Here is a 17,219-nt window from a genome sequence, read left to right as displayed (position 1 = left end):
CGCCTCTCAAACCCCACTGGCCACCAAAAGGCTCCAGAGGACTTTGCGCCGTTTTCATTTATTCAACTTTTAAGTATTTAGGGCCAAATCGTGCTTTCTGTCACATAAACAATACTCTCCATAGATTTTCATGAGCGTGAACAAACACCGAAGCCATAAGGCTGAAGGCGTATTTTACAATCATTTGTCTTCATTGTATCTAGATTTGCTATGAACATGGCTTGTAAAAAAACTGCTCTAAAACTTACAAGACTCTGAAACAGGAGAAGGCAATTAAGAAAAAAAAAAAACACAACAATTTGAACCAGGTGCCTGTGATATATCAAGTTTGTATTTGTTAAATGCAGTTTTCCCTTATCTGCACAATTCTTCTAATTATTATTAGGGACATTTAAAGACAAGAAAGGGTAAAAACTGATAAGGATGGAAAAGCAGTAATTAAAAAACAAAACACAGTTTGAAATTACAGTATCTTTGAAAAACGTGGCCTGAACGGATTTATTTAGAAAAAAGTAGCTATTTGGAATTATTAGTGAAACCAAATACTTTAGCAATTAAAAAAAAAAAAGGCAAGCTGTGCTTTTAGGTTTGCATTGCGGAGTGTAAGAATTGGACATTATACCACAAATCCTGATCCTTTTAATCACAAGTTTCAGGAGGTTTGGTTTAATAAATCAAACAAACACACCACCCACTTTGCAGTAACAAAGTAACACAGAAATATACCCAGGTGTTACCCTTCTAAATTTTTTTTTTTTTAAATACAAGGTTTAAAGTCTGTGACACTGCTGCTTCCTGACAATGTATTTCACAAATTCTTCCTTCCTTTTCCTACTATTCACGATATTTGTTTCCACTTCAATGTACAAATAGTTCTTTCATGGAAAGCACATACTAATTCCTTCCCCACTATATCCACTCAATTATTTCTAAGGACTGACTTGTCATGTTAATTGTGGGAAGAAATTTCTTTCAGAATAATTAAATAACGAGGGAGGATTTACAGAGATTTTTGCATACTAAATTTCACAGTGGATACACTCAATTCATGAGTTTTCTAACCATGTTGTTCTTTCAAAGCTTTAGAAACAAATACCATTAAGTTCAGTCTTCAGTACTCTGGTTCTTGGGTGGCAACTGAAGAGTTAAGTTTTAAAATCTCACATACTTTTGTGTCCACTTTTAAAAATGGAAAGAAGGAAAAGGTTGCAAAATAGCTGTAATTTTTTATGGCTTAGAACTCTTTCGGAAACCAACAGCAATGTCCCCAGAAAAGGACATCACACATAACCTCATATGAAAGTAACTTAAAAGAAAGCACAATCATTTCCGCTGTGATGCTATAACATGCCTCACAAACTTTTATTTTTAGAAGATTTTGCTTTAGTTGTACTCGTCTGCCCCAACCTAGAGACCAACTTCTCAAATTCCAGCAAAGGAAGTTATATATTTCATTCATTCAAGATTTTAAGATATTTCTTCTTTCATTTCAAAGTTTCAAGAAACAGCACTAAAAATCAAAAACCAATTAAGTTGTCCTAAAATTGTTTTGTTTATTTGTTTGTAAGCCAGAAGAATCATTAGCCATGACGTGGATATACCGTTACTGAAGTTAAAGATTCTTCATTAAATGAACTCACAACAATGAACTGCTCTCAAACCAGTCCGGCTGTTCTGCTTGGGAACCAAACCAGCCTGCTACAAATACTTATGAAATTTCATGGTTCCCCATGCTGTCTATGTCTCACATTCAGTGACTTGTTTCTGCTTTTTAAAATAAAATGTATTCACCAAGCATAAGATAGATGTAACACTAGCACTCAGGTGTTTGAGGAAAGGAAAAAAAAAAAAAAAAATCTACTCAGCTAGGAACATGGACAGGATAAGCAATACAGGTCAGTAAATGCTAGGACATTTTTGAGAACCCACAGTGATTAACAAAAATGCACAATGAGAACAGACTGAAACTTTTCTTTATCAAAATGACTGCATAAAGAGTAACACAGACATCATAGCCAAACTCACCACAAAGGAGATGTAGCTGCAGCTGCACGAACTAGACACGACAGCTTGAAACACTCCCACCTACCAACAAGGAGAGGTACTCTGTCCCTTCAAAGAAATGATAATTTGTACTACGAGCTAGATGCAGTTCTTGCAAAACGTACTATAGAAGCAGTTGTGCTGTGGTGAAAGTCCAAGTTTCCACAAGAATTATTAAATAAGGAAAACCTCAAATGATCAAACTGTGCAACCCTATAAAGGGACTGCTTCTGAAAAACAGTTTAACCTTTAATTACTAACAATAAAAGGAAATAAAAAAAATAGAGAACCCTTGAGGAAAAAGGCTCAGCATGTGATAAGCTCATTAAACATGGAGCTTAATGAAAACCCTATTGTAAACAGCAGTAGGGTATCTCCTCCCCTACTAACTGATTCAAATCACGTACAGTTCCTCCTGAGGGTCAGCTCCAAACGGAGCAGGACTTCTACAGGCTTTGTTATCAATATGCGTGGTAAAGCTGAAGTATTTTGCATTAATAATCCTGCACTAGTTGTTGAATTCATTCACTAGCTCTAGCAAATAAAATATATGTGAGTAAATAATTACTAATACAGTGAAATAAAAAGATCTCATAGATTGCTAAAGACATACATCATCAATCTGAGATAAAATCTGATGCAAATTAGTTATCTTTAGGAAAAAAAGTGGAGTTCATTTGTTTAAATTTCACAGCGTCACTTTGTTTCCCAGAGAAAGACCCAAGTTTGTGCAAAACCAGCAGTGCAAGATAATTTTTTTTTCTTCCTTTTAACTCTTTGCTCCTCCAAATACTATTACCTTTTCAGAAAGCCCCACTAGTTCAGAGTGTTAGCTCTCACACTTCGGTGGCTCACGCACTACTTTCTTAAGATGCAGAGTTCAGTGCACACAGCACGGAGTTTTTGGTACCACAGGCTGGGGTCCCGCTGCCACACGGGCATGTACACACACACCCCCCCCCCAACCCCACTGCCATGGTGTTAGTCTCCTCCGGATTTTGCTTCATGAAAATTAAAAGAGCTGTAGAACAAGAGCTTCATTTCTTCCACGAAGGTATTTTTACAACATATAAATGATGCTTACTTCTGCATTTCCTTCAATTTCAGCAAGTTTAGCTCTTAAGATATTTTACTGCATTACTGATTAACATAAAACAGCAGCACCACTGCGGTCACTGTCTTTTCTTTCCATTCTTCAATTTCAGATACTATGCCATATTCTGGTACTGCAGAAAAAAACCCGAGTTTGCATCTTCAAATTTACAAAAGCCTGGTAGTACAAGGACCACGTCAAACGTCTGACTGAGATGACACGAAATTTTAAAATTTCGGCAGCCTTACGCTTGGAAGCGGTTCTCACCGCGACAGAAACACTCGCGCCAGACCTTTTAACCCCCCGTGCGCCGGCAGGAGACCCCGCAGAGGCGCTTCCCGCCCTTTTGGGAGCCGGCACACGCACCGGCGGAGAGAAAACAAGCGGAAACGAACGTGTTTCCCCGCGGGCAACGCCACGCCACGCCGCCTCACCCGTCATTGCGATGGTCCCCCCAGCTCTGCTGAAGTGGCACGGAGCGCCAGAAACCTCCTCCTCCTCCTCCCCCTCCCCCTCCCCCCCGCCCGGGGCTCCTCCCGGGGGCGTGGCGGGGAGGATGCCGGGGGGACGCCGGGGCGCGGAGTGGGGCACACCCCACGGGGCAGCCAGCCGGGACGCGGCCGCGCTCCCATCGCCCCGCCCCCCGCGGTGTGGCCCGCCCCTCGCTCGTGGCCACGCCCCTCGCTCCTGGCCCCGCCCCTCCGGCGGCCGCGGCGCTTCCCGCCATCCCGGCCCCGCGCCTGCGAGGGCCCATCTTGGACCTCTCCCGGCGCGCGTTAATTTTGTTTCCCCCGGGAGGAGGGGACGGCCGGCCCCGCAGTGAGGAATAGCCACTTTCTGAGCAACAAACGCCTCCAGTTGCCGCTTCTGTAACGCCTTCCTGAGGCGCTTCGCCACCACGTATCCAGACCCAGCCTCCAGAGGCACCAGTTACAAACCCCAAGCCGTTTACCTCTCCTAAACAAACAAACAAACATAAAAAACATATGAAACACTTTTGTTCCTCCATGCTGAAACGTCTGCTCCGTTGCCTGTTAACAGTCAGTTAGGGGTTGGGGGTTTTTTGTTGTTTTTGTTTGGTTGGGTTCTTTGAACTGCAATTCTCTACAACCTAATTATGGTATAAATTGTCTCACATGCTGCTGCCAAGGGATACTCTGGATACTTGTAGTATAGCAATGTAATGCTCCAGCAGCTCTTACTGCTAGTAAAAAGGGATGCAATATGATAAAATGAAATATAAAGAATCAGTATCTGATAGAGGTGACCTCCTGGGAGAGTAACAACATTTCTATGGATTACATGGGATATCTCCAAAGTTCTAATGATACAGATACTTGGGCCAGCCGTTCACAGCCTTTGTCTGCGGCTCTGATTGCTAGCACCAACTTCCCAATTAAATCACCAGGCTTCCGAGTTAATTTAATCTGATAGTAGCAACTTTGATGAGTCTGAGTCGTCTCTCAGATGGTCTTCTGAATGTGAGATTCAGTAATGACAAGAACAAACCAACCAACCCCAAAAAAACCTTCAATCGTAAACTTTCCTCTACTGTAAGCAATTACCTGTGTTGCCTCAGTGTCATGAAGTGCCATGTCTCATTTTATAGACTTTGCAAACAAGATGAAAAAAAGAATGAGTGGGAATCGTGAAGAAATGTAGAGCTCAAAATGGTCTATTTCTCTATACGGAGAGATCTCTCTGCATGGACCATTTAAGAGATACCTCTTCCCTACCTTTATTCATTTGCCTAAAGACACGTGGACCAGAGGGGTTGATATAAACAGTTATAAATATCTGAATGTAGTATTTTCTTGAAGAACTATCTTTTCAATGATTGACCAGGCAGGTTTTCTTTGTGTTTGTGGATGATGTAATTTTCAGCTATCGTTACCAGAAAATACATGCTGCATCACCTCCATAATTTTTTTTTTTTTTTTTTTTTACTTTGAGAGCAAACCCATAGATTTGTTTTCATTTTCACATAAATTATGCTACCGTGTAGGCTTGGTTCCACTGACAACAGTAAAATAAATTCTGATTAAAACAGCAGCATAACCAATCACGTGAGAGATGATTATCAAAGAAAGCAAAGACTTTGCAGGCAATCTACTCACATACAAATTCCTAACACTATCTGCCTCCACAACACATCATGCATTTGGTCACATGTAACTATCTGCATTCAAAGGGAGCTATTCACCTCACCTTCATTACACATCCTAGGAACACAGTTTCTGTACAACTGAAGCTACAATCCGGAACTATTCAACAAAAATGATAATTTTTTACTATTAACTTGAAATTCATGCCCTTCCAAAGGCCTTCTCTGTTACTTGATCCAGAAGCTGAGTAACAATTTGAAATCTTCCGACAGTACTTCAAATCATCAGGTATTTTCTCTTCCTTCATGACTCCGTTTAATGAGTACCCTCTCTCCATCCCTATCCACTTAAGAGTAAAATTTTAAAGGGAAGGAATGTTTATCATGCGTGAAAGATAAACCATGTTGCATCCCATTTCTACAGAGCCAAAAACCTCTACCAATATGATTTTTTAAAATGCACAAAAGCTCAGCACAAAATACAGCAACCTTCTATTGGGATAATAGTGTTATGGCAGTTGATCCTTAGACGTGGCAAAGAATTGCCTTTACTGGAATTCAAACCCCAAGTACAGTAAGGGCTACACAAATGGCTTAAAGCTGCTCTAAAGGTTGACACTGAAGAATGTGTTCCATCCTACCCTCTCCCCATCCCTCCCCTGGTCTCTCACACCACCATTATTCCGTGCTCTGACTGAAAACTGTCCCTCCCTCTTGCCAGCCCTGCCGAAAAGGTCAGCGCGTGGTGGGATCGCCGCAGCGGATCTCTCGCCGCGCGGCTGCGAACAGGAGCAGAGGGAAGGGGCAGCAACAAGAGGCTGTCGAGGGCAGGAGAGGTGGGCTGCACAGCAGCAAGAGCAGCAAGCACATTCCTGACCGTGCAGCAAGGCAAGGAAGAGACCCCCCGGACAGAGCAGGCAGGGGTGCCTATGGTGAGAAAGGTTTTGTGGTCAAAATGCAAATCTGATTAACAGCAGTAGGAAAAAAGAACTTTTATCAAGGTAGAGCCAACAGATGAGCAGCCTGTCTCTTCCCATGAGTTCAAAATAGTTTCTTATCATTAACATCACTAATTCATGAACATAAAAGGATTTCTGAGCTATGAAAGAAGAGACAGGCCTTCTCAGCAGAAACTCCTAACATAAGAAGTGGGAACTGAGCTGTTCCTTCAGGTGAACAGTCAAGAGATTGGCAGCAGGCAAGCAGAGGCACCGCAGGGTGCACGGAGAGCAGAGGACCACCCCCGGGGGGGGGGGGGAAATGGGTAGCAACCCCCTCCACCATCACCACCACCACCGCCAGCTTCAACCCACAACCCACTTGTTATCGGAACTCTGCTGTAGAGAAGATGCGTCCCCACAAAACAATGCCCCAGCAGCAGCACTTGAGCAACCAAGAGATCATTCCAGTAACTACCTGTTCACCAGGAGACGGCCGGTTGAGCCCCATTTCAACTCCTCACCCCATTCAGCATCCCGGCCTCTACGATCTGTCCGGTGAACACAGGTTTTCACTCACCATTTGTTCCAGCGGCCTCTGGTTGCTCTGCGGGCAGTTCCTGGAGGGGGGAGGCCGCCTCCGGCTGCAGGGCCCCCACGGGCCCTGGCTGCTGTGGCTCCGGCGGTGGGGCGGCGGGCTCCAAACCCTCTTCGTTAACATCAGGTACTGCTGCACTGGCACCTACAGCCTGCATGGCCAAGTGCGGGTTGAAGGATGGTAGGGAAGGAGAGAGAAAGAAAGAAGAAGGAAAAAACAAACAAACAAAAAAACCATCAGAGGTAGGTCAGGTTTTTATTCCTCCTACAGAATATGTTCTTTCATTCTCATTTTGCATATATATATGCAAGCATTTTGGGAAATAAATACTTCTGTGTTTCTGTGTAGTAGTCCTCCTTTTCAAAATTATTAACTTTAACAATTCAAAGTACTTTTGTGAGAGAAAAAAACCAAGACAAGACATAATCTGGGACTATTTATTTGACTGTTTTCCTGCATGAAATATGTGGAAAGAGAAAGTCTTACAGACAGTGGCCTATAACCTTGTGTAGAAATCGGTTTCTAGCATGAAGGAGAACTCCAGGATAACATGAATCTAGCTGATGGGAAGATATTTTTCATTCTTCAAAATGTGTGGCACAATTGCTTTGATATGTGCATGAATCCTATCTACATTACTGCCTTTGGTATAGCTCCTCTTGCTGATGTGCTTATGTTATCATCAGATGATGATAACTATTCAGGACAAAAACTGGAATATATATATATATATATATATATACACACACACACACACACACACACACATATATATGTATAGATATAAATCCCATGAAGAAATTCAGTGAAACCAGGATTAAAACTAGAATTTTTGGGCCTCAGTTATTAGGCAGAGATTATTCTTACAGGGGAGAAAAAGCTTAGCAATTCCATGGGACTCTGCACTACAATATTTGAAATATTTTTTCTAGATGTGCTAATATGTGTTAAAAAAAAATAATAATCTCTTTTTTAGCTTCCACATTTGATACATTTTAATTGTTTTCAGAATTTGTATTAGCTTGCCATATAACAAGGATGATACTTTCAGAAGCATATTTTTAATTTAAAAGAATGAAATGTGTTATGGCCTTTAAAACATACCTCCTTGCCCTTTAATTATTTGTTTAATTAACTAGCTTTCCAACCCATTGCTTCACCTTCCAACAGGAGCCATTTCAACTAATTAACCATGTCTTAAATCTCTATTCCTGAAGCATAGGTTTAAAAGTTCCTCTGGAAGAACAGCAAACCTTAATTATGTATCATCGTCTTATTACTCAGATGTACTCCCAAAATGCTGCCATTGAAGCCCTGTTAATTAAGTGAAGGAACCCCAGACACATCCCATCTTTCAGTGCAATGTAACATCCAAACGCTTGAATCGCCAAACCGGGATCAGAAAGATGCCACGTTCCTGACAATTCTCTTCCAAACCCCACTAAAACAAGATTCTGAATGGGGAGATTGATTTATTTATTTTTATTAGCAATTAACCCACTGCAACAGAATTTCAAATCAACATACAAAGTGCCGGGCAAACAGCTTTCCTCTTATCATCCAACGTTCTTTTCACACGCCAGGCAGGATCAGAGAGAAGCGCCGTATCTCCGCTTCCACGGGCAACGAAGTGTGCTTTTGGGTTCCCAATTTTCAGTTTAGAAGCCCTTAATTAAGCCAAATTGTTTCCACCTGGTGTTGCTGTGCTCCTCAAAGCTGCCTTTCACAGCCACATAATCCACCTCACGAAAAAGGACCCCATTCGGCTCTACTGCCAATACCACAGATGGAATAATTTGGCTTCAGAGTTTTCACATGCTGAGACCAGATATTAAATAGAAGAAATACGGAATGGCTCAACACTCAGATTACATTCCCGCTTCTCACATCATCCTTCTCATAAATCTAAAACACAGGAACTCAGGAGGAATAAAAATGCCACACCACTGAACAAAGGCATGTAAACTCTGGGAAGCTCTTCTGCAGTTGCACACGGCATTAACTGAATAGTAGTAACTGGTTAAAGACTAGCAACAAACAGACACCAAAAATAACAACCTAATTCTTGAAGGGCTTTGAGATTCTTTATTAAAGGACAATTAATGCTTTTTTAAATAATAACTCTTATTTGTTCTTGTAAGACAACTGCTAGTCCTGCAAACACAAGAACAACCTTAACTTTACTGGCTCCAAGGGCACTTGGCTATCTGAAGATAAATCCATAGATGGATATTTCAAGATGACACCGTCAGAATTAGCACCAACAATTCTTTGAAGTCACAAGAACGGCAACAGCACTGAGTATCTCAGCACTCCTCACCTTATTCCAAGATTGCCTTGCCTTTCTTTCCAAACCTCCCCCAGTCAGCAAACCCTAAAGCTAGTCATATGTAAAGACATAAACGTACAGACACAAAGTCTACCGTTTGCCCAAGTGCCTACAATGGACCTGCGGACTCTGCAAAGAACCAGGGTACAAAGGGATTGAGTACCCCAACACAGTACAACTTGTGTCCTTTTTAAATTAAGCCCTGAGGGTTATGACAAAATATTAACTATGGTTTAATATTCCCCCAGCTCTAGATTTATTCTATAGTCGTGATGCATTCAGGAAAACAGTGACTATATATCATCCCAAAGATTTGTGACCAAAATTCAGAAGTCACTGGATCTAGAAGATAACCCTTTCAATCTGTAAAATGCTGTGATACATTCCAGTATGAAGAACAGAATTAAATGTAAAAACATTACTAAATGTAAGACTATAAGCAGTTTTTACTACCAACTAGTCTAATTATAATCCGTGTTCACTCTGTACATAAATTCAGTTTTAAAAGCAGGACCCATCAGTCACGACCAAGTAAAAATGTAAATACATGAAAAACCCCTCAGTACTTTCAAATTTGACCAGACCTGCAGCGTCACCCTACCCTGCCAGGGTACAGGGACCTTTTTACCCCAGACTCTTGGGAAGGAGATTGATGTGATTCTTGACCACAGGAAGGTGAACTTAGATTTTCAAATCAAGTGTTCTGCTTTAAATAATTGAATAATCAAAACTAATAAAACAATAGCATTTTTCACAAATTAAAAGGAGAATAAAATATGCATTTTGGGGGGTGCTGTAATGTGAAGGGAGATACATCATCATCACTAGTTTGTTTTTTCAAAACATAAAGTTTTCTGTTCTGAGAAAAGTTGGTCAGGCTCTTTATGAGGGTCAGTGCAGTGTGTCCCACCGCATCAGTCCTCAAAAGAAACTAATTTCAATTTTCACTTACATTAACTGCTTCATTTCTCTGAAGGGATCTAAACTGCAGTTTAGTCCAATTATGTCTGATTTAGTGAACTGTAGTCTTAATTCTATTGAGAACAGTTGTAAAGCTTGGACAAATATAAAGTCAAAGTTTGGACAGATGGGTGAAAACCTTAAAGACAAAATTAACAGTACTAGGAATCTCATTATTCAGCTCTGTGTATTTATCTGCAGGGAATGAGATTACAGTTGGCAGGTTTATCAACATTTGTCAGGTTTCTGGCAGACATTCATTGCTCTACTTTGATTATTAATTAATTTATGAATGTGTCATCTCATAAATGTAAGGGAAACCAATGAGAACTGGTTATCCAGTTCACTGATCGATCCTTCCTCTTCTTCATTCCCAAAACAAAGGAGCATCAGTGAAGCAACACTTCAGCTTCTGTCATGGCACTGCTATACATCTCACACGTATTTTTTAAAGATTTCCCTCATATCCAACACAAAGGTGGAGGAGGCAAAGGGTGGACACACAGCTAACAGCACTAAAATGTACAGGGCTTGTTGCCCACATCACTCTAATGAAGAGTGGCTTCTGCTCCATTTTGCATATAACATTGGGTCCAACTGCTGGACCCCATTAAATGCATACAAAGTGTAAGATGTGGAAAGAAAACGAACACAAAGAATTACATGAGATAGGGATGAACAGCAGGTCCCTGGCCTCTCACTGTACGTTAGCACACACTTCATTCATGCAGTGTTCTGGAGGGGCTAGCAGCACCCAGCTTCTTCCCCCACCAGCAATCACCACCATTCCCAACATTCCTTGTACCAGACCCAAATCATTCCAGGGATTCCTCACACCAGGCCCAAACGTACCAGAGTTAATTTTGCCTCATTCTGTTAATCCTGCTACACTGATTCTACATTAGATTACTAAAATAGCCAGATCCAGCTGTCTGAGCAACTGAGCAAACTAACATCTTGGTCTCAAATATTACTCCTGAAGTTTGATTTTGAAACTTTGGGAAAGCTTGCAGCACTGATGGTCTGCTCAAGGGGTCTTCTCTTAACACATGCTGCTTCATTAAAAAGATCTTCAAACATCAACATTTGGAAAAAACAAAAACAAAACTGAATTTAGGTCATTCCAACTCTTTGTTCACAGCAGTTTGTCTTGTTTTGCATTAGTTATGGCACTAGAGGTTCATGGACATTTCAAATTCCAGGTGGAGAAAACAGAAGGCCCTTAACTCTGTAAGGCACATAACAGCATACTTGATTTCAGTACCTTATTTCAGGGTCACATCTCCTGCAGACAAAGCCAAAAGCCTTCTCTTTACCTTTCATTCCCTCAGATTTATCCTCTTCTGTCCTGACTCCCAGCCTGACTTTGTTGTGACACCTCCTGATGGACAACTACCCTCAAAATCCACATGGCTAAAATAAAACCAACAGGTTTTGCTCCCAAATCATCTCTGTGATCTCTTTTTGCAACCTGTAAAGGAAGCATTACGTCCAGCCTCTCACTCTGGTCCACACCTTAAGCTTGATCCAGCCTGAGCTCCTTCCCGGGTCTCATGTCTTTCAGCTCCTTTTGCAGAGCAGTCCTTGGACACCCCCCCACATGAGCCCTTCCCCAGGTACAACTCATCCAGACGCTAAGGATCGGTTAGAACAAGGACTGAGCACAAAGCAAGTTACTCTCCTTTCAGCAGCTACAACCAGGGCTTGCATTTCCAACCAAAAGGACGTTCAAAGACCCGACACTCCTCTTCGCATCTCTTTAGCCTCGACCACATCAAACACAAGCTAATTGCCTTGGCTTTCAAAGTGCAGGGACACTCCCTCTACCACCTACCTCCCACCTCCTGTACGATTAGGGGGTTATTTCACAGGTTTGGTGGATCCCTGACACCAATTTCCATTGTGCGTTTTTTCAGTTAAGCATTTTTATGCTTTCTCCCCAGCCACCCCACAGGCACGGGTGAACCCCCAAACCTTACCACTGAACTACACCAGTCCCTTCCTTCCCAGGGGTATGACAAGTACTTAAAGGGAATCAGACCCCATTGATCCAGAACCCTGCAGCCTCACCATTCAGGCCAAATGCCTCAACCTGGGGCTCTTAGAGACGTAACCTAGGGCCTTTCCTCTGGTACTTGATTAAGCTTAGTTTTACCATCGCTAATGTTGTATTTTCAGGCTGACTCAACTCCCTCACCAGAACGCAGTTGTTTAAACAGCAGATGTAAGTCTGTCCCAGCTGTTATTTGTCAGGCACTCAGACAATAAGACACTCTGACATCTCAGCTGGTAACCTCTTCAGAAGAGACAGTTCCAAATATTTACTGTCTAGCAGACACTTGCTCTCATTACAACGCAGGTAGCATAATCAAGTTACTACTCAGAAATGGCAACCATCCTGAAAACACCATTTGAACAACTCACTGCTCTTGAGTGGGGGGCCTTGCATGCGAGCAAGCCAGGAATTCACCACACGACATTTTAAAGCCATCGATTCCCATAAAAGACTATCTCTGCCAAACCTAGATTTTGCTGCAAGAATAACTTATTAGCATGCCAGCATTCTTCCAGATTCTCTCTTTAGAAGTTTCCCTATGCTGTTTCAGGTAGCTGTTCCAATACTTTCCCCTCAGCAGGGACACAAAAAAGAATTAAAGCTGGCATCTTGAGCTTCTACATAAAATAAAAGCGGGGTAGAGCGGGGTGGTGGTGTGTGCGATCGCAACTGCTTTAGCCGAGATGTTGGCGGGATGATGCAGCTCTCCCTGCTCGTAGCTGCTCTCCGCCCCGTGGGACCCCGGAGGGCACTGCTGCCGAGGGTGGGCGGCACTCTGGCATCTTCTTCCAGCTCTCCTGGATGCTCAGCATCCAAATGGAAGTCAGGGGAGAGGCGGGTCACTGCTATGTGAGCTCCGTCTCTGCTCATAACATGGAGATACCCAAACCAGTTTAGCCACGTGCTGCCACCAACAGAAGTGTCACCCAGCTCCCTGCCCAATCCCGGCCACAAGGTCCTGCCTGCTCCCCTGCACCTGCTCCTTCTGCTGCCTGAGCCCCAGAAGCCAACACATCGTGCTAAATCGGCAGAGAATGACCTTGCCAAAGAAGCTGAACAGCTTTCTAGGGTCTCAGCCGTCAGCTCCTTGAACGAGCTCACCCAGTGCCAGAAGCAGCACCAGGGAAGCTGCAGGAGCACAGGACCCATCCCATCAGACACCTCAAACCTTCTGTCAGTCCACGACACCCAAGGTTTAGCTGGTCTTCTCTGTGAGACTAAAAAGATCTTGTTCCTACTTCTGTTATTATTGAAATCTGTTAAATCCCTCCCTGGCCAAGCTTCAGGCCTCTGTGCTTCTCAGGGCAGTCTGACAAGGAGGTTTCACAAGCAGATGGCTTCTGCCAGCTCACTGCCACCAACAGGAAAAGCTTTTCCATTTCCCCTCCAGCCCTGCTACAGATGCTTGCCTTGTCCTGGCTCTGGGTCTCACCTGAGCATCACAGGAGTCAAATGACCTCACCAATACATTAGGAAACAGGACCAGGAAAAAAAAAAAAAAAAAATATCCACTGTTTCCTAAAGGGTTAGTAAATTCAACCCACTTATGGAAAGGAAAAGGTGGGACCCAGACATGGTGCAAGGTGGGACTGTATCATCTGGGACAAGACAGAGAAGACAGATAGGGGAGGAAGAAAAAGAGGGAGAAAAGGCTATTACTGCTCAAACAGCAGGGAGATAGCTCCATCAGATAGGTCGGCTTTTTGTGGGGCCACACCCTGTCCCTTGATTTCAGCAAGACTGCGGGTGTTGATTCACACATCTGATGAATTCAGTTCAGCCATGCAAATGGATTAGTACCTCCAGGACCCGCCACGCTCCCCCGCAGAGGGGGCATCCCGCAGCAGGGTGGCCACGCAAGGTAAGGAGCAGCTCCTCCACTGCCTGAGTTTGACTTGTCTGCTACAGTAAAAAACCCACCAGTTTCAAGTCCCAGTAACACGCTGGGCCGAAAGCTCCAGAGCTGCTTTACGCGTAATTCACCCGCAACTTGCGAGAGGATGGGGGGGGAAGAGACGAGGTCCTCACCCGCTGAGCCCACATTTAACCTGCAGTCCTTGCGAGCCAACACCCAAAGGCTCCCAAACCAAGTGCTTTGCAGGGTCTCCCATACCTCCTGGGCTGCAGAAATGAGAAACACCAAAATACACACTCCCCCTATCAGTAACCAGGACACCTCAAAAGCTAGTATCTGGCCAGAGTCACATGTGAATAACAAAACAGATTCAAGACTATAAATTTGACCCTTTCTAGAAGAAAAAACAAAGAGGTTGTTCATCTTGTACAAAATACAGCTATGTCATGAAAGAAACTTGATTAAATATTTTGAGGAATTTCAGATGACAAAAAAAAGCACAACTGCTGTGAGATATTATAACCTAGACTAGTCTAGTTGCCTAGACAATTTATTTGTGATTGACTTGCCAAGGCTCACTCAAGTTGAAAACCAACTTTAATGGAATCCAAAGTTTTTCTTCTAAAAGAGGGGGTTGTGATAAGCATTTTAATTTGGAAAGCTCAGGAAAGAAGACCATCCTTCAAAAGTCCCCATTGTATCTTCTGCAAACAAATTAGCTCTTTGACAGATTTCTCCAGGGGCATTGCAGGATCTGGTAATTTTCAAATTCAAAGGGCTGAAAGGAATAATGATGAAAAATTGTGTCACAAATCTGCATGAAATTACCTTACTGTAGTAAGAACAGACTAAATGGGACACAAAAAAAGTATGACCAAACTTCATTAAAACTTATTTTTCTTTTTATTTAATGTAATGAAAGGCAAAAATTGCCGTTTTAGAAGAACACTAGTAATGAAACTTCTTACAGCATTGAAATGATAAAAGAACTTCCCACCTCTAGGCAGTTCTACTTAAATAACAGGGTAGAAATTTATTAGAAAACATTTTTCCTAAAGCATAAAAGACATAAGTCACAGTATTAATAATAATCCGTATTCGAGAACATCATCAATGATATTATCTTTTTTTTGGGGTCTTAGTTCCCATAACTGGATAAATATGGCTATGAATGGCATGTCCCTTCTTCAAAGTCACATTATCTTCTTTTTTAAACATTCACAGTAGCCAAATCCTTGTCCTCTATGAACTCACTCACGTCTAAATTTCAGCATCTGAATTCTAGAATTGCCCAACACAAGTACTAAATATTTTGTTAACAAACACCAATCCCGAGCGCTTATTTGGTTAAAAAGAAAATAAAATAAATCTCAGCTAATTTAAAGTTCATTCTCAATGTGGTTTTCAAATCTGTCAAAACACGCACAAGGAGGTCTGGTGGCAGCCAGGAACTATGGGAAATTCAACTTGAAAGTTAAATCTGAACCACAAGGTCAAAGAAACAAAGTCATAACCAGTTCTCAAGCTCTAACACACCCACGCACCAGCTACAGAAACTTCTGAGCAGCCCTGCTCTGAGGACCCAACCTCCGAAGAGCCTGAGGAAGGGGATCTCGCTGTGACCTGGTATTATTTCTCTCCCAACAAACTAATGCCTCACCCCAAAGCAACGCTGTGTAAACACGCAGATGCACAGAACCTCCCTTTCAGTCCCAGAATCCCCTAAACGCGCCTATTCCAGAGGGATAAATGGGTTCATTCATAATCTATTTTTAAACACCAGACATGTTTTAAAAGAATTTCTTTCAATTCTTCCACGTCTTTATTAAAAATAACACATACCTAGAGCTCCTTTACTCCCTACTGGCTGCGAGTTAGCGAGTTACTCCCCTTTCCGCGACCCCCCACCCACCCCCCCCCCCGCCCAAACCATGCGGTATGACACCGGGGACCACGAAAGCCACGGCTACAGCCCACGCCCCACCACCGCCCCCGGGCGACGGGGCGGGGGGCTGCGGCTCAGGTAAGCCCAAAGCTGGGGGGTGGGGGGGGGAATGCGGGATGGCGGGGGATGGGGAGGGTGGCACCCCGAGGCTGGCGCCCAGCTGAAGAAATTGCAAACCCGGCGGGCCGGCCGCTCCCCGCGCCCCACGCACCGCCCACCTGCATCCCGGGTGGGGAGGTGGGGGGGGGGGGGGGGAGCTGCGGAGCGCCGCGGGAGCACCGGGTACCGCTGCGAGCCGGCTGCAGGACCGCAGTCAGGAGGTTTCTTGGCGCAGACCCCGCTGCGGGTGGGTGCGGCCCTTCCCCCCCCCCCCCCCGCCTCCCCACGGCCGCACACAAAAGCCGCGGCGCCCCCCACGACCGCCCTCGCCCCCCGCCGCCGCCGGGAGTTTTATGACTGCGGCGCTGGCCCTGGCGCAGTCCCGGCCCCGCAGCGGCGGCCGCCGCGCCCCGGCTCCGCGGGGTGCCCGCCACCCGCGGCAGGTGCCCGCCGCCGCGCCGGGAAAGTTTCCCCGGGGCCGGGGGTGCGGCGAGAGCCGCCGCCCCGCGTCCCTGTGCGCCCCCCCGCCCCGTTCCCCCCCCCGCCCCAGCCTTACCTTGGCGGGCTCCGCCGGCAGCGGGGCTGCCGCCGCTTCTTCTGCCGGCAGCGGCTCCGGCGGGGTGCGGGGGGGCCCGGCCCCGGGCCCGGCCCCGGCCCCGTCCTGCGGGGCGGGCGGCTCGGCGGAGCTGCCGGCGCCCATGGCGCTGCCCCGCGGCCGTGCGGAGCGGGCGGGGGCTGGCGGTGGGCGGCGGCGGCGGCGCAGCCGGGAATGAAGGAGCCCGGCTCTCCGCAAACTCCTTTAGGGAGCGAGAGGAGGGGAGGAAGAAGAAAAAAAAAAAAAAAAAAAAAAAAAAGCAAAAAAAAAAAAAAAGCACAACAGGGAGAGCGAGCGAGAGCCAGCGAGGAGAATCACCTCCTCCCCTGGTCCCCCCGCCCGCCTGCCTCTTGCTCCATCACATGAGCAGAGCCCCGGACACGCCTTGCAGCATCAAACCGAGCTGATAAGGAGCGGCCAAGGGGGGCAGCGCCCTGCCCGCCGCCGCTCCCCTCCCGGGCACCGCCGGGCGGGGGGGGGGCCCGCCCGGCCCCCGGCCCTCCACGGCGCTGACTCAGCGTTTCAGACCCCTCCCCGGGACCGGGACCGGGGCCGGGACGAGCCGCCTCCCGCCCGCACTCCCCGGGGGGAGGCAGGGAAGGGG

General features: G+C 45.1%; 1 protein-coding gene across 2 annotated transcripts in view; it reads right to left on the bottom strand.

Moving 5' to 3' along the window:
* AKAP12 (A-kinase anchoring protein 12) overlaps positions 1 to 16,969 on the bottom strand; it is a 30,463-nt gene extending 13,494 nt beyond the window's left edge. Inside the window, exons 1-2 of one of the 2 annotated variants that reach the window (XM_042795863.1) lie at positions 16,577 to 16,969; positions 6,759 to 6,927 (exon numbers count right to left, since the gene is read on the bottom strand). In XM_042795863.1, coding sequence (XP_042651797.1) covers positions 6,759 to 6,927; positions 16,577 to 16,720 — 313 coding nt within the window. In that variant the 5' untranslated portion in view covers positions 16,721 to 16,969. Of the gene's footprint in view, positions 1 to 3,570; positions 3,616 to 6,758; positions 6,928 to 16,576 lie in introns of those variants that run through there. The other variant, XM_033011567.2, reaches the window with a different exon arrangement.
* Between the last annotated feature and the right edge of the window lie 250 nt (positions 16,970 to 17,219).

This window comes from Tyto alba, unplaced genomic scaffold (genome assembly GCF_018691265.1).
Source record: "Tyto alba isolate M040663 unplaced genomic scaffold, T.alba_DEE_v4.0 Super-Scaffold_22, whole genome shotgun sequence".
Classification (NCBI taxonomy): Eukaryota; Metazoa; Chordata; class Aves; order Strigiformes; family Tytonidae; genus Tyto; species Tyto alba.
Note: the sequence above shows the minus strand (reverse complement) of the source record. Positions and strands in the feature narration are given on the sequence as shown.